We start from the raw sequence: 23,075 nt of genomic DNA, 5'->3' as shown, positions 1-23,075 counted from the left end.
GCAGTAAGTACTCAGACGAATAACGCCTTACTCCCTCCAGCCGTGTGCCCAGAGAAAGCAAGCACAAGTGGAAAAGCATGGCAGGCCAGAGCATCTTGGGAATTGTTGCCGTGATCGAGGCTGTACGGAGGCTGAAGAGGGCTGAGGCCTTCGGATACTGTAGAGGCCCTGTTCTTTCGCTAAACACCCTCGCTCGTCCAGTCACTCATTTCCTGGAATCCTAATTATTGTCTATTTCTCCTTGTCTTCGTCACTATCGTCAAGGGATGCGATCCTTCATCCCTCTCTCTCTTCTTTCTCTCATTCAGGCCTCTTCCGTCTTTGCCATTCGCTTTCCGTTTCGCGTGCGGACCGACCCTGTACTGCGCCCCCGCCATGATCTCTATGCTCGTGCCAACGGTTCCGAAGGTATAACAGTCAAGAACACACAGAACGTCCAGTACATAGGCAACATCTCCCTCGGAGGATCGGAGTTCAACGTAGTTCTCGATACGGGAAGGTCAGCTACTTTGCTCTTATAGGAGGTATGGGATACTATCCTTCTTGTTTGTTTGATAGCTCGGACCTTTGGGTTGCTGGAACAGTAGCCAATACCCAAGACACTGGAACCAGTGTAACGTTGTCCTACGCAATTGGCCAGGCAAATGGTGAGCGATGCTGGCCGTTAGTCCCTCATTGTCATTCCCAGTGAACGAACCCTGCCCATTTTTCTAGGTGACATCAACACCGCGACTCTAGGATTTGACAACTATACTGTCGAAAATCAGGCTTATGGTGAGCTATCTTTCTTCAGAGGCCTAACGTACCGGTGTGTATGCAGACCAGAGGGCACCCGTCAGACGATGTGGCACCAAGATACTCGGATGGGCGGGCAGAGAAGGCCCGCATAACAGGCCAGAGTATTTCCATTGGAACGAAACTCTTGCCTACATCAGAACAGCTTGATATCAATCCGGAAACCTTACGGTCGAGAGCATAAGCCAAATTGATCGTGATTGATTTTTGTGGCGTTGTGGCGAACACATCTGCTACTCAGCCTCCCTTCGTGCACAACATTTAATCTCTCTCAGTGGACAAAGCGCATTAATCTACCTTCCTCCGCCCCACAGTGCTGGTCACGGATACCTCGACATTCTCCACTGATATCGAATCGCAAGGATACCAAGGCCTCATCGGCCTTGGCCCTAACACCGGATCTGTCATTCGCGAGAAAGTCGACAACGCATCAGGCGACTCTCCCCTCTTCCGCATCTTCTCACAAAATACAACCACCTCTAACTTCCTCACTATCCTCCTCAACCGTGCCAATGACCCCGGTCAGACCTATAACGGCGAATTTACCATCGCGGAGGTCGTCTCTGGCTATGAGAACATCACTTCGCAAGCGAAACTGAAGATCAAGGACGTACCGACGCTCACGGATACGGACCAGCATTGGGCTGTGTTCACCGATGCATACGGTCTTATTGGGCCGGACGGCAACCCCATCGACTACGACAGTATTGTGCCACGTGCGCCGGATAATCAACTCGTTGCGGTGCTCGACTCTGGTTTTTCCTATTCTCAGGTTCCTCGGGATGTGGCAGACGCTATCTACGGAAGGGTAGCAAGTGCCGAATACGACGAGACAAACGAGATCTGGACGCTCCCATGTGACGTCGAGCTGAACATCACCTTCAAGTTCGGCGGAGTCGATTTCCCCATACACCCACTTGACACGGTCAGCAACGATATTCCAACAACGGACAGCAGCGGTAAGTCTGTCTGCATCGGCGCAGTGAGTGTTTTATAACCTTTTATTACCTTGGTCCTTTCTTTGACGACATTGCAGTATCAACCTATCACATCCGCGTTCAGCCTGCTCGGAGAATATGATATGATTCTCGGCATGTCTTTCTGTAAGCCTTTTACTATCCATAAATGTAGCTCGCTCGTATGAATATTTTTCTGCCTCCACAGTGCGCAACGCCTACGCGCTCATCGACTTTGGTAACTTCGTCACAACATCATCAAACGATCAAGTCGACCCCTACGTCCAACTCCTCCCCCTCACCCACAACGCCACCGCCCACGCCGACTTCGTCAAACTTCGCCTCAACGGCACCGACACAACCGCTACTCAGACCCTCGTCCCATCATCCCAAGAATCCCACTCCCCAGAATCAACTTCAGAAAAGAAACAACAGGCCGAGGGCGCTGTGCTGCGAAATTGGCCATACATCCTCGTAGGATGTTTGGCGTTCGTCATCATCCTTGTTTCGCTCACTATCTGGGGATGCTGTAAGAGGGTTAAGAAGCGAAGGGCGGCAGCTGCTGCCAGGAACGGGATGGGCGGAGGCATTCAGATGGGGATGGCGAGGAGTAGTCAGCATGGGAATACGAACGCGTACCATCCACTCCATTAGGGCTTCGGATTCGCTGCTGATGAACCCACGGCGGGAATGTGTTTATACCATGGACGAACTTGAGCGCTTGATTCGGAGGAGGCCCAGAGTTGGGTACTTTGGAGGTGGCGAGGATGGACGTCGGAAGGAATCTTTATGGATGCGAATCTGACGGACTCCCATTGTTGTCTTGCTGATTGCTTGCTTTGCTTTTGAAATATATCCCCTTCTGTCTTTACAGATTATTTTGTACAATCTATTCATTCATTTGACTTGCTCCATGACAAACAGCCCAGACTCGCCGTGCAACTCATTCAGTCCGCGGGAAAAGGTAACATGATAGTAAGTGGTTTGATTAGATATGGTACACATCATGCAAGCATGCGAACGGGAGAGCAATGTGGAAAGCAGTATACAAGATGACGATGTGCACAGTAAATCAGAAGAAGCGAAGCAAAAGCAGAATAAAACCCATGGGCAGCCCTCATATCAATGGCAGAAGTCCTAAGAACGACCTCGCGGCGCCTGACCCATCATTTCGACGCTTTTATGGGCATGTCGACTTTTTTGACAGTTTTGCCTCTGGGAGGGTGCTCCAGCACCTGGAATCCGCAGACGAGACGATGTTCCTTCCAGTCTCTGTCAAGGAGTCATTAGGTCACGAACTCGTTTGATGATTGTATGGTAGCAGGCCGCCAAGCTCACCGTTTTTGACACTCAGCACCACAGTACCTTGCTTTCTGGCAGCTCCGGCATCGAGCAGCTCCAAACTCGGTACAGTCTCTCCAGACACACTGATTCTTGTCCTGGTAGTGTTCATGGAGGCGAAGCCAGGCGTTCCATACGTTTTGCACATAGTAGCCTTGGGAAGTGATCCCATCATACTTGCGAGGCCGGAGTCGACGATTGAACGCCTCGATAGGACTCCAGTTGAGTCTATGAGGGTCATCCTTGAACAGTGCGTCGAGAGAGGGTGCATCAGGGAGACGCGCTTCTCCGTTTGGTTTGAAAGCGCAGGTAAGAAGAGAGCGTAGGGATCGAGAGCGAGGGAACTGGGTGGACATTATGGGCGTCAGGTCCTCGGTGCTGCACTTGCGGGTTATGTTGCCCATTATGCTAAAGATCCTTGCAAGCTTCTCTGCAGCTGGTAAAGTAGTCAGCGTCAAAAGGTGTGTGAGGAAAAGTCACGAGACTCACAGAAGGGGAACGTGGCTTCAGAAGCCCATCTCGACAAGCACCGGTCCAAAACACTGAATATATTGGCACGTATGATGACCTGAGCGAAAGCCAAAATGTCCTCCGGTGACTCTTGTGCGTATGTCCGATAGAGAACCTCCCACAGGATGTCCAGAAAGAGGTCGAGCAACATGGAGTTCTCGACCGGCGTAGATTCTTGGATCTCTCCGCTGCCCTGTTTTAGAATGAGGATCCCAGTCTTGTCATTTTCCGGCAAAGACGCTCTTCCTAAGAGATCGAGCATGGTTGTCCATAAAGGTTGAAAGGAAGCGACCTCGCGGACAAAATCTCGACCAGCAGTACGAGAGGTCGAGTCGACAGCGTCGCATTCGCGGCAGGCTTGCTTGTACAGGAGGGCAACGAATGATAGGATTGGCAAGGCGTCTGGAAACGTGACCAAGCGAATGTATTCGCTTACGCGCGAAAGAGTTGTTGTCGCAGAGCCACCTGCGCCGTTCACAATTCGATGTATGAGGGGAGGAGTCGGAGCGAGGATTGTCGTGGAAACAGAACACAGTATCTCGCTTATGATATCGATATAGGTGAGGAGGTACCCGGATTTAACAGCTTGTGTCCAGTAGCGAGTAAAAAGAGATAGTGTGACATCTGAGTCATCGATTATAGTACTGGGAGGAGTAAAACGTCAGTGCGAGGTGTGCCAGCAGATACCTGAGACGCACTTGATGAACGGAGGATCAGTTTCAAGTAATGAATGAAAAAGACCGGTAAGTTCAATCCTGTTACTGAAGTGAGTCCCGTATAATTTGTGAGGATCTTTCGCATCCGGATCGGACCATAGCTGAACAATTAAGTCATAGCGCACCTAAGTTATGTTCCCTTTCAGAAGATGTATAGAGTCGCACTGCTTACTCGTTGCATGAATTTGGACCAATTTTTCTTGACAGTCAAAGCAAACACACGACTTGACTCAATCGCAGGCTGCCTTGTTAGATGATTTCCGGCTTGAAAAAGGATCCACAGGGCGAGGTAATACGAAGGAGGCCGCTGTAGAAGATGGTTGAACGGCGCAAACATCTTTTAGGACAGGATATTACGCACTGCTTCTAGAACCTGCTTACGAATGGCTGGATCCACTGCAGGATATTCGTCCTCATATGCTTGTGTGTTGATCTCGAGAACTGCCTTGCAAACAGCATCGATGAAGCCGGCTTTAACAAGGTTCGCCCATGGTTTCCCCCCTTTTTTGGCTGCATACTCGGCCGCTTGTACAAGAGGGTGTACGTCCTAGTAAGTAACGGTCAATCGTTCACATTTTGTAAAGTTGATATCGGTGATAATGAGGTTACCGCAATTGTATCACCCCACTGGTTTGTAGCGTCTGGAGATGAATACAGACCAAGTGCGCTAACGACTCGCTTGGGGTTCGACCGGATCACGGCTGCCCAACGTTCTTCGTCGGCAGGTTTATGCTTGTATTTGAACAAAGATGCACCAAAGTTTAACTCGTTGCAAACAGGATCCAGGATTGCTGAATCAGAGCTATGGAACGGCTCAAGCCGGTACGACATCGTCCCAAGAACTTAAACGGCGCTCCGTATGATCAGTAGTGATCGCTAGTGGCAGGGAGCGAGGTGTTGTCTGTTTCATGAGTTACATAATATGAAAGTAAAGTGAAGCACTCACATGAGTAGAGGGGGCCAGCTATCTTCAGGCTCTCGATGGCCAAGAAAGACGAAAAGCAAGAAGTTCAATGGACGTGGACGTGGACGCGTCGTGGTCAAACTTGGTCAAAACAGGTCAAAACGCGATCGGTCACAAAGTCATCCGGCGCTGTCACACCCTCCCGGACCATTTCGGCTACACGCACGTAGCCGCTACGTGGTTCGAAAAATCAGTAAGTGAACATTAATATTTCAACGTATAAGTATCAGAGCAGAGTGACTTCCATCTGCGTTGGCACAAAGATCTCGAAAGTCTTGAGCGGAATATATTTCATCAAACTAGGAGGGCAGCCTCTGGAGGTTCTTATAAGTAAAGGATGTGGTCTGCCATCACTGTCCGACCCGGTGGCGTCCTCGCAATGATCGTGGAACAATCCCGTGCATTTCATTGTATGTATACTACGATTGTTGTTCATGTCAACCTCAGTACTATAAGTTAATTGTTCTTGAGCATAGATATGATGTGCGCAAACTTGGCTCGTTCAAACAGGAAACTACAATGGCAGTGATTAGCAAGACGTCAAACAGGATTGAGCAACACATACCACGAAAATAAGCATACTGCAACAGAAACCACCGCCACCCCTATATGACCTTTTTGAGCCAAAAGCGACGGTGGAACCCCCTGATAGACCCTCTGACTCCATCGCGTCGCGGCTGCACATACAGCAAACACACCAAGCACGGGCACGGGCGGCACTGCGTCTCGCCAGTGGACCAAACGCCCTGCGCCTCTTTCATTGAAGTATTTCCGGATGAAAGTACAGCAGTATAAGGCGCGCATACAGGAGTTCGCTATGTTTGCCCATACGAGTCCTGCGTCACCGAATCCTAGAGTTCTGACGAAGGTCACCGCGGCCGCAATGAAACCGAGCGAGAAGGCGATCATCCAGCGACTTTGGGAGCGCAGGTCTGAAGGACTGCAGGCAGACGCGAAGAAGGCTTCGAGGACTCCATTAAAGGCCATGGTGGGGATATAGTAGATGTATGCTCCGAGAATCTGAGGTGCGGATGTATCGTGATACCTTGGAGGGAGGAACAGAGTCGTGGCGAGGGGGAGGTACGGTGGACCGAAGACGGCGAGGAGTAGGAGAAGATGTGTAAAGAGAAGGAGAAGGGTTAAGAGGACTTGAGAAGCGGTAGCGAGGGCTTGTTGGTCGGCTGCATTTCCCGGTTTATCGGTTTTTGAAGGAGGGAGAGTTTTGGAGAAGAACATTCTAGAGGTTTCCTCAATAGGTGCAAAAAGTATGCGAGCTACAAGAGAGCCTGCGTGCGATTATTCAGTTCTGTTTCCCATGGAATGCTGCCAAAGGACAAACCATAGTTCGACGCGATCGCATATCCACCCTGGTCTGCCAATGGACTGAGACGTGACACAAGAAACTTGTCGCCTTCGTTCAAGAAGTGCTTAATGACAGATTGGCCAGTCATCGCACCAGAGAGACGCAGAAACTCTGGATCGAAATATGTTATCTTTTTGCTACAGGTCTCGTCAGCAAGCCTTGGGCACTACAGTGATGGGCAATGACGAACTTTCCGTGAACATCTTCCGAAACCTTTTCAGGCGTGAAACGCATAGTGCCTCCATAGACACGGAAGAATGTCAAAAATATAGAAATTCCCCACGCTAATTGGCCGAAGGCGAATGCAGGCAAAGCCCACACTGGAGGCGCGAACGCGAGGAAGAGGAATGTGACGAGCGTCTTCAGCAGCGTGGCCGTTCCCTCCGCACGAACGCGGATGTCATATCGTAGTTCATTGAGAGCTCGGATGTACATGGGCTCCGTGAGGAGTTCGATGGCTGCAGCTACCGCCATGATAAAAACGCTTGTGTAGAAATGAGGCTGCGATGTCGTGGAGGAGCTACTAGAAGCAATGTATCCAAAAGCGATGGCGAATGCCGCGGGTATTCCGAAGATTGTTGGCAGGAGAGCAACATTTGTGACAAGAGTATTTTTGGTTGGTTTTGCTCTTCCTGTTGAGGGGCTGCGGAGCAGAGCAATGCGAACGCCTTCGCGAGTGAAGAGGATCGTGGAAAGCAAGAGTTCGAATTGGATGGAGGCTGTTCCGAAGGTTTGTGGAGAAGCCAGTCGAACTAGCGCTTGGTTAAGGGCAAAGGTCAATATGCGTGACACCAATCCGAGAAGAACTAGTGAGGATGCAGAGGCCAGCGATGCATCGAGGACATTCACAGCAGGAGCGCCGCTTTGCGACGACGTGGCAGACTCCATCGCCGTTGAGCTGTAACTTATGGATGTCGATTCTGCAGGGTCAGTTGGGTTTTCAGTATCGTTCACAAGACGCTACAGAATTGCCAGTACCTGCCTAGTTCATGCTCTGAAGGGCGTGCGTTTGATGCAAGATTCACGGTGAACTACGTTGGAAGGTGGTAAGTGGCGAACATAGTCCCGCGTGCTCGTACGCCACAATGGCGGAGCCGAACCGGTGCTCTGTGGCGCGCCACTTATATGTACCAAGGTGCTTTATCACGACTGCCTGAACGACAAACGTTGGTACTTACGTTATTGGACGGAGAGGTACACCAACATTATCATTGCACATGTGTCAAATCGAGACACCATGAGGCGTCAACTAAAGGAAGAAAGGGAGAAGAAAGAAAGGAAGGTTTTACAATAATATATGGGTAACATAGCATGCAGGCTTAGCAGGCTTCTCCATAGTTCATGGGTAGAGAAGGAATAAATAAGTTGGGAGAGGATAGATCATGATGTACGTGCGTAGAAGTGCTAAAAGAGTGAGAAAAGCATGTGGGGTATACATAAGTGATGATGCAGCGAGCCCAGAGACATAGAAACGAGCGATACTGATACATAATATAATAGACCAAGGATATGTTAGATGCTATGCTGCCACGACGATCCGACTACTTCAATGAAACACTAAGAACTCTTTTTAAAGTAGGCACAATAATAATGATAGACTACGGTCGTGAGAGGGGAAAGTAGGAAAATAAGAATCAGGTGGTCGCTATGATATTATGGAATCGTCCAGTTCGCGGGTGGAAGGTTCCGCGAAGGGGTCCGTTACAAGACGTATTGGTACCAGCACTTGGTGTTCTTTTAAGCCAGACTTGACAGGGTTGGCAGGGACGAGTTGCAGCATCATGAAATCCTGTACAACATATCATAGTAAGCACTAGACCTTCTTCCGAGGCAGAACGTTCGATGGACTGACCTTCACTACGAGGCGCCCTGCAGTGAACCCACCGACGGTCATGCTATCGATGCACTTGATTTCTCCCTGGTAATCGAGTGTTTCCTTCCCATCGTCCGGCCTCCTGAGCACGTTCGCCCTGCTGGACGTATCGGAGGGCAGCACACGGATCGTGGCCTCACCGATTGTGAAGGTCCTCGTTATCCGCACACTGTCGATGATGCCGCTCACATGCCGCTGCAGAATTACGCGGACTGTGGGTTGTGCGTGTGGATCGGTGGACTGGTGCGATGATCTACGCGTGAGTTTTGAGGAAAGTGACGAGGAGGACGAAGGTTGGAGGAAGTGATGAAGGGACTCGGAAGGCGCTTGTAGCTGGACGTAGAAAGGGATGGTGTCGCTGAGACTGTAAATCTGTGCCGAAGGGATGAAAAACTGAAAGGTGAACGTCAGCAAGGACATATATCGTTATTTGGAGTGTCAGACTTACAAGAGAATCTATTGGCTCGATTGTCGCTCTCGGGTACGTCCCCATGGTCGATGTGGTTTGATGCCACTCCTCAGGGAGGCTTTTGATGCTCGGAAGAAACGGGAGCGAAGACGGCAGGATAGGTTGATGTGGGCGCGTCCTTGGTTTGTAGATAAACGGCACGGTCAGCTTTTTGTGTGTCCGCCACTGCTTGAGGCTTCGCGTCTGTGTTGTAGACACCGTGATGGTGTAGCTGCAGTCCACATAGAGGCTCGGGAAGCCTGATTGTTTGAGGTCGAACGACGGCGGCAGAGGGCGTGTGTTGTTGTCGCGATATGTGGCAGGAAGGGTGATTTCGAACGGAACGATAGTCGGACATGAAGCCGACGGCGAGGACGTATCATCGGCCGTCCATAACGTGTGGATGTCCTCGAAAAAGGTGGTGTTGTAGCCGGTGTTATCGCTCCTTGTGAGCTCTAGCGTCCCCTTGACCTGATAGGGTGGTCAACAAAACGCGTCGGATGCGAACGCCACTGATGTGGGCTTACCTTTACACGGACTTCTTGGATAGCATGAGCGTCTTTGAGACCAATGTCTCCACAGATCGTGGCCTGACGCCCGTATATAGGAGCTGATGCTCCAGCTTCTTGACCTAAGAGGGCTACGGAAATAGCGCTGTTGCTTCGCGTGAGAGCGGTCGTTGGCGGTGGTCGACGAGTTGAACGACGCGACGTGAGGGCCAAACGCTCTTCGCTTGGACCGGGTTCAGCAGAGTAGACTGGTGAATCCGACGACGGAGTGTATTCTGGAGGAGCGAAGTCCTCGTCAGGTTCAAGTATTGATGGGGGCGGCGATGCGTAAGTGGTGTAATATTCCAGAGACATGGTCGAGGAGGTGCTGGGAGTGTGTCGCTGGGGATTGTTGAGAAACGGAAGGATGAAGAGGAAGCGCTTTACAGGTACGCCGCTGGGAGCGTGTAGAAAGAAAGGGAACAGGGCGGTCGGGAGGCATGTTCGATCTCAACGGCTTTATATGAACAGGGCGTTGTGACTCGCCTGCTTACCGCGCGTCAGAGCGACGACGAGACGGAAACAAGGTCACTGCTTAGTGAGACGCCTCGCCATTCAATCAGAGGTCAGAACACCGCCCCAGTCATCTTCAACAATGAGATCGCGTCGAGTCAACCGAAACGGTTCCCAAAATAGCGGAGCCGTCGAGGAAGAAGAGTGTTTTCATTACGTAAGTCGAGGCTCTAGACGCCCTGTTGCGCCCATCTGCGGGGTTTGCGGGGAGTTCACCTTCATCAAGGAGGGAAGGGGATGCACAGCTCGTCAAAGCTGCGCTCTGTTGTGCGCCAGAGCCCTTCCCACAAAACACGAGGATCTTAGCGCTGAATACACTCACTGAGCTAACTGCGCGCGGGCAAAGCACACCGCAAGTCTTGTTCAAATACAGAGCCTGTATACACAAAAGTATCAATAGCAAAAATATAAAGAATCCTCGGACACAAAAGGGTAGCGGCCCTGCCTGCGGCGTCGGAAAGTCTCAGTCAGCGTTCGGATCTGAGTGACGCTGGAACATACGAATGACTCGCAGTCATCCAGGCATGTCTTGAAATGTGTACGCACCAGCACTGGGGATCTCGTCACCTGCTGTCCGAGGCACCTCGTCCGTCCTCTAAACGAGCCAGCGTCTCCTCCACCGTTCGGGCCCTCTCCGCGTCCCTCCTTTCCTCCCAGTCCTCGTCCCGACTTACAAAACTCGCAGGCCTATCACTCCTCGTGCTCATATGGCTCCTGCGATCGATTTCGTGCTCTCTTGCCTGTGCTCTCAGGCTCTCCCTCATAAAACCGGCCAATAATAGCATGCTCCCTCGCGTAGCGCCGTACACCGGCGGTGGAGGCCTCGCTATCTCGCTATCCTCGACATCTCCCGTTCCAATTCCGTCCGCCGCAAGTGTGGCTGCGTAAGTCGGGATTGGCGCTCGTTGCCAAGGCGCAAGGGGAAGGGCGCTACGGCTGAGTGTGATTCTGCTCAGGGACGTTGGAAGCACCTCTCCGGGGTGAAGATGCATGTACCGTTGAATCCGTATGCGGAATATACGTCGCTCGAGTAGTAAAAGCTGTGCGAGAGAAACGACGGCGAACGCGACATGGACGAAGATTGTGGCGCCTCCGCTACTAAACGACATGCTTCCTCCGTTGGATTGATTGTCGCCGGAGTCGTCAGAAGAGTCGCTCGCCTTGCTCATGAACTTTGAAGCCATGACCCAGCCGGCAATCGTGCCGGCTAAGATGATGGTCTGGAGAGTGAGGAGAAGTATGTTCGCCAGGCTAACGCCGCCATAGCGGGGTAGGTTCTTGCTCGATAGGAATGATGAGATACTGCGTTTGGAATGAGTGGAGGAGGCGTCTGTCGTGGGTTCGGTGGATGGTGCTGCGGAGTCTGTCGCCAGAGGAGATGAGTGTTCTCTGTCTGCAGGATGCCGCTCTGGCAAGCTCGCTCCGTCAGCAGGAGTGACTTGTCGCTGCTGGTCGTCCACGTCCCCTGTGTATCCAATCTCTCCAACCTTGGCCGGCAACGGACCCGCGTCCGGGCGAGTCTCCGCTGCCAGTGCCAACGAGGAACTTGAAGCGGCATTTGAGGAAGATGCCATAGCTAGTCGGCCTCAGGCCGTTCAAAGAGAAGAAGAAAAGACTAGCTTTAGCTTGCGCCTGGCAAGTTCGGAGAAAGTAAGAGAAAGAGAGATGAAGCAAGCTTTCAACAGAACATGGTCGTTTGAGAGGAGGGCGAGCGATACGCCTGACGATTGACAACGATGGCCCTTGGTGACCCTTCCATCAAGAATCGAGGCACAGCTCAATTCTTGTTCCTAGGGTTAGGTTTGCCCCACATTGGAAATCCATTTGAAATCCATGTACCCCTCACCGGGACACCTTCGAATTCCGACGTTGTGCCGACGACTGAGTACTGAGTATTGGACACAATTTGGACAGCGTACATCAAGATAATGTTTGGGTATAAGTCTATGAAATACATCTAGAAGTCCATCTCTGCCGACTTCTCTTCCTTTGCGACAATGGTACCCAATTGAACGACCGTATAGAACGAAAACGTTTTCATCTCAGGACCCTTTGTCCTGGATGATGAAGTGCCCCTTGGGTCGTCTTCAGGCGCAGGATCGTCTGAGCGGTAAGTGTAGGATACCATCATGTTGAACTACTCACAGATCTCAATGTTGGAACATCGGTGAAGAGAAAATGGGATGACACACCTTAACCTCGCCCTTCGCCTCCTTGCCAATCATGACCTCTCCACCCACAATCGTGACGTTTGCCCTCTTCTCAAGCACGCCCACCGTCTTACTCTTGGTTCTCCCTTCTTGAGGCCGTCCAAGAGCCCCACCAGGACTACGTGCGTCTAGATCGAATTCATCTTCATCCACCCCAAACATATCTTCATCATCTTCATACTCCCAGGCTTCGGCGAAGGCTGCTATGGGAAATGTCGACGACGGAAGTGTGATGGCAAATGGTGGGCGGCGGGCCTTTTCCTTCGCTTCGGAGTCTGCGGAGGACGAAGATGATGTGTTGACGGCCTGGCGTTGAACGGAAAGACGGACTTGGATTGGGTCGTAGAGAGGATTAGTCAATGCGAGCTGGAAGGGATATGTAGCACTCGGTTGCATTTCTCCTGTATGCGCGCTATCATCCGTTGCCTCCTTTCGAGCGGATGATGCGGCGCGACGAGAAGCCACGTCCTTCGGCTGTGGAAGTGCGACGCTTATTGCAGGGAGGTAGTTTGCTGCTACGAGCTTGATCTTGTACCGTACTGACTGAGCCTTCTGCTCTGGCTTGATCAAAATGTGCCGGCATGTTGGACACCGCTTGGACTTCTTGGAATGCAGAGGTATGCGTAGAGGTCTCAAGTCGCTGAGCACAGGAAATCTTAAGCTTAGTGTAACTGTGGTATCAAATGAACTATGACGCACTTGGTCCGTAGAGACGTCGCCCAACTGTTCGCCCATCGTTGCTCCAGAGCTGCCACTTCGTTCTCTGTCTCAATATGTTCCATGAACTCAACGTCAACCTCGCCACCCGTTCCACTCGCACCACCGCCGACCTCGACTCGACTCCTGTATTCAGAAATCTCGTCCTTCGGCCCTTTATCCTTCGCGGGCCGACTTCGAGGGCTGGGTGTGTATTTTGAGACGCCGGGGACGTCGCGAGCGAGGGCATGAGATGCGGCTGCAGTGATGGGGTTCACATGGGTATGGTGTGAGTGTGGTGTCGATGAGGTGAGGGCGGGGTTAGAGGAAGAGGATGCACGTAGGAAGGGCTCAAAGTGTTCCTTCAGCCGTTCGAATTCGAGGAATTCCGGGGCGGAGTCTTCGTACTTCTGTAATTGGGCTGAATAAGATCGTGCGACGGTTTCAGATTCACGTCGTAGTTGAAGGAAGAAAGGAAATACCTGCAAGGCCGGTGGGCTTCTCGAATGTGATGTCGACTTCGGCAGAATCCCATCGACAATGGTTGCAGTACAGAAAGAACGGAGGTTCGCCCACAGCGCTGATGGCCGTCATCCCGTCGTCTGCGTCTGGTGGGTCAGAGGGTACGACCGAGAGTGTATTTCGACAGTTTGGACAGAGAAAACAGTTTCGGGCGCATCTGGACGAGAGTAAAATAGTGTGAATCGGATGGAACGTGGAGATGGACGAACCTGTTCTTCTCTGCACGGACGCTGGCACTTGGCACTTCGAAGAGGCAATTGGGGCAATAGTATCCACTGACCTCCACAGACACACATCGATTACAACGAACTGCATCACATTCTTCGCAGAAGTAAAGTTCGTGCAGGGCATGGAAGGCGTGTGACGAGGAAGCCAGTTGGGGAGGTGGAGGAACGGGGTTGGAAGAAAGGCAAGGACAGTGATACTGAACGCTTGGGGACATTGTGCCACTCGCAATCGCAATCGAGTGGTGTAAAAGCGGCCAGCAAGAAGATCGGCAGTGACTTAGGGGAAATAGTACTACTCAAGTGTTCAAAGGCGACAATTGACCGCTGACAACGTTGAGAAGAGGGAAGAGACGCGACGTCGCGTCTACGTCGCACCCGCTCAAAGTGTGGCTCTTCGGTGGCGTCCACGTTTTACCTCAACTGGTTGAGACGATATGTTCGAGCAAAAGCTTGAGTGTTAGGAGGTATGTAGGCCCCTTTCACTTAACGAAGGCTGCATATCGTGTAATGGATACGACATAACTATCCTGAATATCGAACCTCCTTTTGCTCTCTCTAGACCGAAGCCCGGAAACCACGACAGTCGCCCTCTCCTTCTGCCCACAACATCTCTGTCTCTCCTGGTTCGTGCATCCTGTTCTGTCGGTGCCGGATCACTAACAGCCTGCGGCCTCGCCAAAGGATCCCACGCAGCATTTGGCGTTCGCCTGTACCGCGAAGATACTACGTAGGCACAGAGTCTTGGGGTGCACATCTGTCAAAGCAAAGGATTTTATGATATCAAGATCACCAGAAAAATACGCCAACATAGACTCCGACGACATACCCAATAATAGACCCCAGCGAGTGTACCCGGCGTCAAGGCAGTTCGTCCCCATCTCTTGATATAGAGCGCGATGGCAAAGTTCAACTCCACAGTATTTTCACATCAACACCTGCAACGGAACCCAATGCCTCAAGACGCGATTGCAACTCCTTCACATCTTCCAGTCCTGGCCTCCTACGCCCATTAGTCACAGCACCCGCACCCGTGCTCGCTGTCAATTGATTCATCATATCCTCCAATTGTTCGACCTTTCTCTTCTCAGCGACGTCCACATTCTCATCCAATTCCTCCCCGTATGACTCGAGATGATCGCGAGCGTGCTGCTCCGCCTCCAAGTCTCGCGGAGCAATATCCGAAAAGCGTACCTCGGCCAGACGTGTGGCGATGTCGCGAGCCTCGGAGATGTGTATTGACATAGAGTCCATGGAAGCTCTAGCCTTGAACAGAGAAAGTAAAGCGGATGAGACTCCGCGGAGTATTCCTAGTTCACGTCCGAGAGGAGCGCCGACTTGAGCGAAGCCGGCGTCGAAACCCTCTTGGAGAGCTGACTCTTTTCCTGCAGTTATGCCCTCCCGGTAACCAGCCTGTATGGCAGTATGTAAGCAAGCATTTTACAACTACCGGTGACTTATTTAGACCTCACATTGGCAAAGCTAGAGGAAATCTGTGTCCATTCGGCTTCCTGACCATTCGTGGCCTGCATTGTGTCGTCGGCCCAAGGTGTATCGAGATTGGATGATTCGGCAGCATCGAAGTCATAAACCATGACTGTGAGAGATAGTAGAGATGATCCAAGCGAGTAAAATAGTGAGAAAGAACGAGTTTTTAGCTAGGTGCTCGCTGACTTCAGCCTGGTTCTGAGATTGCAAAGGAGTGAGCTGGAGTGAGAGGGAGTGGGCCACGCAGGGCCACGCCGAAGGATTTCTACGCGAATTGCCGGTAAGGTTCTCACGAGCGTCAACACTGAAAATATCCTATCGACCAGCCCTGACCTGGACCAGCACCCACTACTACTTTTTATGTCCATTAAATGGTCTCTTCTCCAATGATTCAAATCTACGTTCGACGTCTCTACGGTCCTTTATGTCTCTATCTTAAATGATGGGGAATAATATGTCATGATCTCTCTGAACTCGGCGCCACCCGTTTCATGAGACCTCCAAGTTCATCATTGCATCTTTCGCATATATGATGAAGGACAAACAATGCTTCAGCAATCCAGTTCTGGCTTGTACAGAATCTAAGAATGTCCGCAGAACTGCCACTTGCTCTCGCCGCCATCACCAACTATCTTTCGAGTCGGCACGTTTGATCCTGGTCATCATATCCTCCCACACCGGGAATATCACTGCAGGAGCATCAAGACCTACGTTCTCGACTCCCCTGTGGAGTATCCGGCATCAAACCCTCACCGCATTCTACGGTTTATGACTGAGCGGTCTTGTTTCTCCTCCCAACTACTACCAGCATCTCCTCTCCAACATGCACCACCCGTATGCTTTGCCTCGCAGGGCCACCTCGAGACTCCCGGACAAAGTGCGCCCTACCGCATTACATCGCCACTCTTCAGCCCCTGCTGTTCGGGCTCCAGAAACGAAGGCAGACACCACAAGCGTTGCTCGCCACACCGTGATCACGGGACCACAATCTTCGAAGCATTTCGTCAAGCAGGATGGCCCAATATCACTTGTGCTTGCTGGCCACTCAGGCGGTTTACAAGCTCCAATCTACGCCAGCGGGAGCATCATTAGAGGTTTAGTTACTCTCGCGAAGGTCCAAGGGCTTGTGTCCATCGAAGTCAAGGTACGCTTCTTACGGAATTGTGAACACTATGGGACCTCTGAACTGTCAAACTGCTACAGCTACAGGGATGTCTCAAGGTGATGGAAACTGCAGGAGGTGGATTCGGAAAATCAGTCCTGGTCTCGGAATCGCTCTATATGTGGGAGAAGATGGAGCACTCCAGTACTGCGCCTTCGGAGTTCAACTTCAGTTGCCAGATGCCGTCATTTTATCCAGATCCCGAGGGTGGATCCCCTCGACCCCTGCCACCAAGTTATGATGCTCGGTTGTCAGCCATCCCAGGATTTCGCGTCTGTGTACAGTATGAAGTCGTTGTGTCGCTCACACGAGTGCGAGAGCTCCCAACGTTATGGAGAAATCGGGTGCGGTACGTCGCTTCCTTTTTCTTCTCGAGAGCATAGGGTCATTGGGTATTTTACAGCCTACGTGTACCTTTCGTCTATAAATTCCTCACCCGACCCAAATTACGCGGTCCCTTCCCACGAAATTCAGAGCCGAAGGTGAAATGGCCACAGACGATTTTCTCGGGAACAATTAGGCCACGATTATCTAGTATCCCATCCATTCGAGTTCAGGTGAGCCCGTTTCCTCACCTGACTTTCTGATATTGGTTACCTAAAAGACCAAAGGCCTACCTTCCGTCGTCTAGAGTCACACCACTGAACAAGACCATCCCATTCACAGTCTCGCTATTGGCCGCCGGCGAATTCCTACTTCCGTTCCGTTCGAGCACGACTTCTCTCACATCGTTCCATCCTCTCTCACGGACACATTCAGCACCGTCCTTTGTATCACGTCTTGCTCCCAATTCGAAACCGCCGTTGAAGGTACACCTCGAACGCCATACATTCACAAAAGCTCGGGCCACTGGTGTTCTCGTGTTTGGGACGTCCGAGAATGGTATCTCGTCGTCCGAAATTCTCGCGGAAGGGTCTGTATACCACACGGAGCAACGTGAAGGGTCTGTCAGCTGGAGCGGCGAGCTAATGATACCAGACTCTGTCGCGTGTGGTGGCTTCAGAACGGAACGTCTGAAGGTCGAGGTGAGCCTGTCAACAGGTCCTTCTCGCAATGAGGTGCAGCTATTAGGGTCCAAGGGGCTGCTGACACTTTGCAATGGTCTTTCCAGGATATCCTCGTTTTCACCATTCGCCTGGCTGCGATGGAGACGCATGTGCTGCCATTCAAGATGAACATACCCATACAGCTGACAACCGATTCTGCGATGTCCAAGACTGCAGTGAAAGTTTCAGAGCCCTCGTAGCAAGCGCCAATACTAAGAGCTCATTCTGCCTAATGTTTGCAGTATGTTACAGATGACTACTTGCAGCGATTGTTCTAGATATCAGACTTGTATATCAACCCCTTATTTCTCAGAAGCCTTGTGACTGTCCGACGCATCTACGTCTCGCAATTCGGTCACCTTGGGTTCATCTGAATGTATCTTCGGTACGGTAACGATATCGATAATGAAGCTCTTGGTATATCCCCTCCTACCCATGATTTTTACCAATTGCCGCTTTATCCATACGACCACAATTATACGAAGTGCTCTAGGGGATAGCCTAAAGTACCTCACTTTCTCTTCAAGTACTTTTACTCAGTACTGTTGATGTGGATTCTTCAAGATCCAAGTGGCGGAAAGCCGATATTGAATTTGGTAATGCGGACCGACGGAAGAGGAAGGTTGTTCATTCGACCTCGGCGTGCAAAACTTTCCTCCACCCCAGCTTCTGTACTGTACCATCTGCCCTCTGATACACGGTTGCCACACCTTGCCGGACCCCTATTAGTGGCCGTGTCCATCTTCGCGGTACGTTTTGGTTTTTCCAATTCCTCGCGTGTCTTCGTCTATTCATGACTGATTTTGTCCTATCTTGATGACTCTCGCAAAGAATCGTCATTATTTAAGTTAGACGTGCAAGTGTATTTCCGACCACGGTTGGCTTCGGAAAAACTGAGTAGGACTCCATATTGCATAGCCGTTGACTACGGTTCTCTTTGCTTCTTCTGCACACCCTCGCGTTGCCCTCATGCATGACTTGCGTCGCCCGGGACGATCTTTACCCTCGACTCTTGTTTACGCTGTTTCACGTTCACACGTACTCCCACTGCTTCACACCTGCGGTCTGAGCTGCTCTAGCAGGAGTAATTGCGAGTCGCGTTGAGACTAGAGGCTTTCGGCCGATTATTCACACCGATGCGATAAGATTGGAAGCGGGAGGTCCATATGGTCGAACCTCTGTGTGGTCTTCCGAGGGCTTCATAACCTTGTGCCGCTCTGTTGCATGGGCGTCATCTGCATTGTGCTCTTCCCTATTTACAGAAGGCTCAGCGTGCACCACTCCGGCTCCCCTGTACACCCGGCGTGAGGTTTCTAATACAAGCAAGTCTAACCTCCGCTTCAGCGTTGACTCCCAACCAGACGTCGTCGCTCGCCACCATAGTGCCACCATGTCCACCGCAAGTCTTCCGAGCTACTCACCTCCTTCACCTCTACCCAGAACACCCTCCTACACTGCAGAGCCTCTATCTGATGAGCGCCGCCTTACCCAAGGGCGCTTACCAATCCGACGTGTGCGACCTCCAGTTGCTGACGTCGTGAAGCAGAATAAATCGGGGACTATCAGTCTTCGTCTGACGCAGGCCCAGCGAATAGAGGGCGACAATCCAGTGTATGGCGCGCGAGGCCCCGTCGAAGGTACAGTCGAGTTATCGAGAACAGATGGCGTGGTATATGTGGCCGCGAAGGTGCGACTAGCGTCGTCGGGATTAATGGTCAATACCTAACTCATTAGTAGCACAGATCGAAGGAGTACTTAAACTGAAAGAGGTCGCAGCAGGCGGAACAACAACCCTCGTTCTTTGTGACGAGACCGCTTTTCTGTGGCGTAAAGGCATTGACGACGGACCTTGCCCTATCCATCTACCGTTCAGTGTGGTTTTGCCGGCCACCTTTGCGGATGAGAAAGGTTCATATGTTCGTGTGTCGTTTCTATTTCCATTAGTTCCAAGCTCACCCTGTATATGGAGACAGCCTTTACCCCCCACATATGAAGCGCACCTATCAGGGTTACCCGGATTTCAAGCCAACGTCCAGTATAGTGTAACAGCTGTAGCCAGCAGATCAAGGAACACAAGGCTCAACATTGGTGCCATGTCAGTCCCTGTACCAATCCACATCATGTCCACTAACATCCTTTCTTTAGATCGGTATCAACACCTTTCGTATTCCATCCCCGATCTCGACCAAGCCTGCCGATTCCTCCCCCGCTCTCCCGCTCTCATGTGAGGCCCGGCCTGGACATCACGCCACAATGGAAGAGCCACGAGAGCGTCATCACTTCTCGAGTTCCTGGTTCTAGAGATATACTTTGCACCGTACGTACTACGACCCAGCCTCAGAACCGTATTCCACTGATACGCATTCTTTATATGTAGCTCTACCTCCCTAAATCACAGGTATTCTGTATAAAGGAAACGATTCCCTTCCACGTATCCTTCGTATCGTCCGCCATGTCCTTAGCCTCCCTGCTTCCTTACGTTCCCACGAATACCCCTGCCAACACCAACAGATACACTCGGATACAACTCCTTCGTCAGACCAGCGTGGACGCCAAGTGCGCATAATTTTCAAAACATATATCGGGAAATTAACCATTCTCACGGACTGTGGCAAGGAATGATTATGTTCCTGCAGGTACCAAAACAGAGATGTGGCGCGTGGCTAGTCTAGGCGAGGGGTCATTCTGGCGAACTGTAAGTCGCTACTATATCTTAGACTTTAACTCCTCAGCTCAGTTCATTGCAGAGCGATGGGCCCGACTGGATTACCTTTTCTGGGGAGTTGAAGGTTAGCCCTAACGTGCAGCTTGGTGGTTTCAAAGCAGGAGGTTTATGGGTAAAAGTAAGACTACGGTGTCACCTATGCTCCGCACCATTGAACTAACTTGATCTACATGAAAATTCTAGGACTGTATAGTGTTTTCCATTTCTCCACCCGACTCCCTCAAAGGTCCCATCGGCGACCTACGCGAAGTCTATCCTATCCGTCTTGTAACTGACCCATGGGAGAGCGGACCCCGCGCGGGAATGATTCAGCGGGAGAGTTCAGCGGGGTCGGATGAGTCCACGTATGAACAACCGTACCTTGCGTATGCTGGTCATTAGGGGTGGCAGTTCATCCTCTGATCGTCGGCTTCTCACTGGCCTCGATACAACCACGACTACGACATGTTCCTTTATTGTTATTCCCCTTCGAGCTAGGTCGGACATGTACATATAATCTTGCTATCCCTGACGGACTACATATTAGGCGGGCCCCCAGTTCATACAGATAATATGTTTCCGTGGATGTTTAGGATTTCTCATCCCCCAGCTAGTCTAGTGACATTGTATAAAATGCGACCGTGCTCACTCAGGCAGGCTATTGCATTACGTTACTCCAGAAAGTAATTTGGTTTCATGTAGGCCAGGCTACGGTAGCCCTCCACCACTCCACGAAAAGTACGTTCAAGTTTTGGGTTGTACATGTCGAATTTTGTGGGATATAAATCACCAGCTTTATTCCAACCAGATCTACCATCGGTCTGGTCTACCTCGCACTGGTATACTACGTTCAAATCGGCCGTTTAGGTTTGAGTGTTGACACACACACACACACACACACACAGGTCGAAACGCGAGCAAATATAAAGATATTCATAGTAGCAAACACTGGCAACATAAACATCAATTCGACGGCGTATCCGCAAGCCTCGCGACCAACTTCCTACCACTGACTTTACCTGACTTCACCCTCTCCAGTCCGTCTGCGATCCCAAGTAAACCTCCTGGAAGCAACTCGACCCTACTAGGCTTTACGTGTCCGTCTCTCAACATGCCCTCTAATGCCTGGAACAATGTTTTCCCGAGCCGCGCGTCTCCTCCTACCTGGTCATCATACACACTTCCGAAAACGCCAATGACCTTCCTTCCTTCATCATCAACGAAGCCGTCTTCCCCGATCGCTTTCGAAGGTGTAGGTTTCGCCACGACGAACTTTCCATTCGGCGCGAGGATAGACCAACAGGCCTTTTGCGAGTCTTCGCCCGCAATGCAGTCCCAGATCACCATGACCGGAGCTGTCGTGATGGATGCGACTGCTTCAACGAACGCGGGTCCGTAGGGCGCATTGTTGTAGTCGATGACATGGGTTGCCCCTGCGGCTTTGCAGTACGCTTCGTTGCGCGATGAAGCGGTGGTTATGATTGGACTGAACCCAGACATCTTCGCCATCTGGATAGCTATAGTTGAAAGGTTCGATACCGTCAGTTCTAGTGTGGACAGTGGATTTTTGGGGTGCACTTACCACCCTGGCCAACGCAGCTAGAGCCGCCTATGATAATGATGGGTTCATTGTGATACTTGTTCTTACCACCTTGCTCCCAGGGGGCAATGAAACCTGCGCCCCCATGCGCTTTTCTGGATTCACCATAGAGTCCTACAATGGCAGTCGAGAGGCAAAGCGGTATGGTCGAGGCTTCCTCAAACGAGACATTGGAGGGGATCTGTGAAAGAAGCGTCGTTAGATGCGGACGAATCACAAGATAAAGAGTAACGAACCTTGGCAGTCAAAGACGCGTCTGCGATTCCGTAGTCCTGGAAGGTATGGGTCTCCACGGGCACGGTGTCTGCTCCATACAGACTATGAAGTACAGTCGCTCGTTAGCGTGGCAGTGGTTCATGGATAGGAAGAGATTCGCTTACACTCTATCTCCCTTCGTAAAGTTGGTGACGCCCTCGCCGATCTCTTCCACGATACCAGCTCCATCGTAGCCACAGACATGGGGGTAAGAAGTGATGAGGAATCCGACCTGAGCTTGGTAGGCATCGACTGGATTTAGAGCTACTGCAATTATCTTTGTCCCAAAGGACGCATTAGTCCCGGATACTAAAAGAGTGGTGACGTTATGCTGAAGCCTACCTTGACCAGGAGCTGGCCCTTTCCGGGCTTAAGAGTAGGACGTGTCCCGAGGACAAGGGGAGCGCCCTTTGATTCGACAAGAAGTGCTTTGTGAGTCGGAGAAGACATGTTAAGAACAGCAGCAGTTGCAGACGTGAATGTGAGGAAGTTCGAAGAGTTGATGTTTGAGCTGGTGTGGATGACGTTAATAAGGCAGGGTTGATGTACCCGGAGCGGAGACCTGTCCTAGTTACCGGAAATTGTCGCATAGTTCAAAGCTGACCGATCAACCAACTTGAACCAAGGCAAATTGCCGGAGGCTCCACATAGCTTGTATAGAGCCACCCGTCGGTACTGACTCAGAATTTAGGTGGTGAGCACGAGCCACCGGGGCAGATTTCCGAGGGCCAATACAGCCGCTAGGATCCATGTAAAATCCGTTGCTTTGCCGTCCAAGTCCTCTTGTAATCGAGGGGTATTGATAGCAGTTTGTGCATGATCTTAATTTTTTTTTTTTTTTGGTTTTTTCGAAACTGTATGCACTTGGTAGACGCCCAATAGTGTCATTCGAGACCGTCAGTTTTTTTTTCATATTTGCGGAATGTGCAAGGCTCCCGTACACTGTGCACGTGAAAAGGGTTTGAATGTCACCTCAAGGGAGGTTGACATCCACTTTTCACTCGTTAAACGAGTCGTTCAGGGCGAAGCCCGCGATGGAGTGAATGCGGGTGAGGCGGAAATTGTGCAGAAGCGCCCGTTCCCTGAAGGCGGTTTTAGCCTGCCCTAAAGAGTACAGTGATGCAACGTCCTCCCTCTCGTG

General features: G+C 51.2%; 10 protein-coding genes across 10 annotated transcripts; 3 read left to right on the top strand and 7 right to left on the bottom strand.

Annotated features, from left to right (window-relative positions):
- Positions 1 to 135: 135 nt before the first annotated feature.
- On the top strand, positions 136 to 2,661 carry STEHIDRAFT_98193 (acid protease). Its single transcript, XM_007304778.1, has 6 exons — positions 136 to 499; positions 559 to 647; positions 715 to 774; positions 1,110 to 1,777; positions 1,832 to 1,898; positions 1,960 to 2,661. The coding sequence occupies exons 1-6, from the start codon at positions 267 to 269 to the stop codon at positions 2,403 to 2,405; spliced, it is 1,563 nt and encodes a 520-aa protein (XP_007304840.1). The 5' UTR covers positions 136 to 266; the 3' UTR covers positions 2,406 to 2,661.
- A 1,436-nt stretch (positions 2,662 to 4,097) lies between these two features.
- Positions 4,098 to 5,056, bottom strand: STEHIDRAFT_121917 (uncharacterized protein; the record flags this gene model as incomplete). The annotated part of the gene is made up of 5 exons (XM_007304777.1): positions 4,928 to 5,056; positions 4,680 to 4,865; positions 4,491 to 4,625; positions 4,301 to 4,419; positions 4,098 to 4,246 (listed from the first exon to the last, which is right to left on the bottom strand). Coding segments are annotated over exons 3-5 (194 nt in total), but the record flags the coding sequence as incomplete, so codon positions are not given.
- A 620-nt stretch (positions 5,057 to 5,676) lies between these two features.
- Positions 5,677 to 7,533, bottom strand: STEHIDRAFT_98190 (Rft-1-domain-containing protein; the record flags this gene model as incomplete). The annotated part of the gene is made up of 4 exons (XM_007304776.1): positions 5,677 to 5,796; positions 5,848 to 6,568; positions 6,622 to 6,782; positions 6,836 to 7,533. 4 exons carry the CDS (start codon positions 7,531 to 7,533, stop codon positions 5,739 to 5,741), a joined length of 1,638 nt encoding a protein of 545 aa, XP_007304838.1. The 3' UTR covers positions 5,677 to 5,738.
- A 412-nt stretch (positions 7,534 to 7,945) lies between these two features.
- STEHIDRAFT_98188 (uncharacterized protein) lies at positions 7,946 to 9,938 on the bottom strand. Its single transcript, XM_007304775.1, has 4 exons — positions 9,494 to 9,938; positions 8,967 to 9,437; positions 8,498 to 8,911; positions 7,946 to 8,434 (listed from the first exon to the last, which is right to left on the bottom strand). Exons 1-4 carry the CDS (start codon positions 9,827 to 9,829, stop codon positions 8,291 to 8,293), a joined length of 1,365 nt encoding a protein of 454 aa, XP_007304837.1. The 5' UTR covers positions 9,830 to 9,938; the 3' UTR covers positions 7,946 to 8,290.
- Positions 9,939 to 10,336: 398 nt separating this feature from the next.
- On the bottom strand, positions 10,337 to 11,779 carry STEHIDRAFT_98187 (uncharacterized protein). The gene is made up of 2 exons (XM_007304774.1): positions 10,574 to 11,779; positions 10,337 to 10,472 (listed from the first exon to the last, which is right to left on the bottom strand). The coding sequence occupies exon 1, from the start codon at positions 11,599 to 11,601 to the stop codon at positions 10,591 to 10,593; it is 1,011 nt and encodes a 336-aa protein (XP_007304836.1). The 5' UTR covers positions 11,602 to 11,779; the 3' UTR covers positions 10,337 to 10,472; positions 10,574 to 10,590.
- A 159-nt stretch (positions 11,780 to 11,938) lies between these two features.
- On the bottom strand, positions 11,939 to 13,897 carry STEHIDRAFT_80023 (uncharacterized protein; the record flags this gene model as incomplete). Its single annotated transcript, XM_007304610.1, has 5 exons — positions 11,939 to 12,164; positions 12,220 to 12,877; positions 12,937 to 13,354; positions 13,416 to 13,612; positions 13,665 to 13,897. 5 exons carry the CDS (start codon positions 13,895 to 13,897, stop codon positions 11,985 to 11,987), a joined length of 1,686 nt encoding a protein of 561 aa, XP_007304672.1. The 3' UTR covers positions 11,939 to 11,984.
- A 267-nt stretch (positions 13,898 to 14,164) lies between these two features.
- On the bottom strand, positions 14,165 to 15,375 carry STEHIDRAFT_98182 (uncharacterized protein). The gene is made up of 3 exons (XM_007304773.1): positions 15,152 to 15,375; positions 14,509 to 15,092; positions 14,165 to 14,436 (listed from the first exon to the last, which is right to left on the bottom strand). Exons 1-2 carry the CDS (start codon positions 15,272 to 15,274, stop codon positions 14,589 to 14,591), a joined length of 627 nt encoding a protein of 208 aa, XP_007304835.1. The 5' UTR covers positions 15,275 to 15,375; the 3' UTR covers positions 14,165 to 14,436; positions 14,509 to 14,588.
- A 132-nt stretch (positions 15,376 to 15,507) lies between these two features.
- Positions 15,508 to 17,760, top strand: STEHIDRAFT_168952 (uncharacterized protein). The gene is made up of 4 exons (XM_007304772.1): positions 15,508 to 16,311; positions 16,371 to 16,678; positions 16,934 to 17,354; positions 17,441 to 17,760. The coding sequence occupies exons 1-4, from the start codon at positions 15,991 to 15,993 to the stop codon at positions 17,573 to 17,575; spliced, it is 1,185 nt and encodes a 394-aa protein (XP_007304834.1). The 5' UTR covers positions 15,508 to 15,990; the 3' UTR covers positions 17,576 to 17,760.
- Positions 17,761 to 18,765: 1,005 nt separating this feature from the next.
- STEHIDRAFT_157447 (uncharacterized protein) lies at positions 18,766 to 20,481 on the top strand (the record flags this gene model as incomplete). The annotated part of the gene is made up of 8 exons (XM_007304771.1): positions 18,766 to 19,062; positions 19,118 to 19,291; positions 19,349 to 19,470; positions 19,521 to 19,692; positions 19,753 to 19,931; positions 19,992 to 20,070; positions 20,123 to 20,218; positions 20,284 to 20,481. 8 exons carry the CDS (start codon positions 18,766 to 18,768, stop codon positions 20,479 to 20,481), a joined length of 1,317 nt encoding a protein of 438 aa, XP_007304833.1.
- Positions 20,482 to 20,996: 515 nt separating this feature from the next.
- Positions 20,997 to 22,446, bottom strand: STEHIDRAFT_168950 (GroES-like protein). Its single transcript, XM_007304770.1, has 5 exons — positions 22,277 to 22,446; positions 22,060 to 22,211; positions 21,916 to 21,997; positions 21,662 to 21,860; positions 20,997 to 21,596 (listed from the first exon to the last, which is right to left on the bottom strand). Exons 1-5 carry the CDS (start codon positions 22,382 to 22,384, stop codon positions 21,043 to 21,045), a joined length of 1,095 nt encoding a protein of 364 aa, XP_007304832.1. The 5' UTR covers positions 22,385 to 22,446; the 3' UTR covers positions 20,997 to 21,042.
- Positions 22,447 to 23,075: the final 629 nt, after the last annotated feature.

Source organism: Stereum hirsutum (assembly GCF_000264905.1).
Source record: "Stereum hirsutum FP-91666 SS1 unplaced genomic scaffold STEHIscaffold_8, whole genome shotgun sequence".
Classification (NCBI taxonomy): Eukaryota; Fungi; Basidiomycota; class Agaricomycetes; order Russulales; family Stereaceae; genus Stereum; species Stereum hirsutum.
Note: the sequence above shows the minus strand (reverse complement) of the source record. Positions and strands in the feature narration are given on the sequence as shown.

Coding starts and splice junctions, on each gene's coding strand:
- STEHIDRAFT_98193 (XM_007304778.1), top strand. CDS start 267: ATGCGATCCTTCATCCCTCTCTCTCTTCTTTCTCTCATTCAGGCCTCT. Junction 500..558: donor GTAGTTCTCGATACGGGAAG/GTCAGCTACTTT, acceptor TTTGTTTGATAG/CTCGGACCTTTGGGTTGCTG. Junction 1,899..1,959: donor GATTCTCGGCATGTCTTTCT/GTAAGCCTTTTA, acceptor CTGCCTCCACAG/TGCGCAACGCCTACGCGCTC.
- STEHIDRAFT_98188 (XM_007304775.1), bottom strand. CDS start 9,829: ATGTCTCTGGAATATTACACCACTTACGCATCGCCGCCCCCATCAATA. Junction 8,912..8,966: donor TCGAGCCAATAGATTCTCTT/GTAAGTCTGACA, acceptor TTCACCTTTCAG/TTTTTCATCCCTTCGGCACA. Junction 8,435..8,497: donor CAGGGCGCCTCGTAGTGAAG/GTCAGTCCATCG, acceptor TATGTTGTACAG/GATTTCATGATGCTGCAACT.
- STEHIDRAFT_98187 (XM_007304774.1), bottom strand. CDS start 11,601: ATGGCATCTTCCTCAAATGCCGCTTCAAGTTCCTCGTTGGCACTGGCA.
- STEHIDRAFT_98182 (XM_007304773.1), bottom strand. CDS start 15,274: ATGGTTTATGACTTCGATGCTGCCGAATCATCCAATCTCGATACACCT. Junction 15,093..15,151: donor TTTCCTCTAGCTTTGCCAAT/GTGAGGTCTAAA, acceptor ACTGCCATACAG/GCTGGTTACCGGGAGGGCAT.
- STEHIDRAFT_168952 (XM_007304772.1), top strand. CDS start 15,991: ATGCACCACCCGTATGCTTTGCCTCGCAGGGCCACCTCGAGACTCCCG. Junction 16,312..16,370: donor TTGTGTCCATCGAAGTCAAG/GTACGCTTCTTA, acceptor AAACTGCTACAG/CTACAGGGATGTCTCAAGGT. Junction 16,679..16,933: donor TTATGGAGAAATCGGGTGCG/GTACGTCGCTTC, acceptor GTTACCTAAAAG/ACCAAAGGCCTACCTTCCGT.
- STEHIDRAFT_168950 (XM_007304770.1), bottom strand. CDS start 22,384: ATGTCTTCTCCGACTCACAAAGCACTTCTTGTCGAATCAAAGGGCGCT. Junction 22,212..22,276: donor AGGGCCAGCTCCTGGTCAAG/GTAGGCTTCAGC, acceptor TTTGGGACAAAG/ATAATTGCAGTAGCTCTAAA. Junction 21,861..21,915: donor ACGCGTCTTTGACTGCCAAG/GTTCGTTACTCT, acceptor CTTCTTTCACAG/ATCCCCTCCAATGTCTCGTT.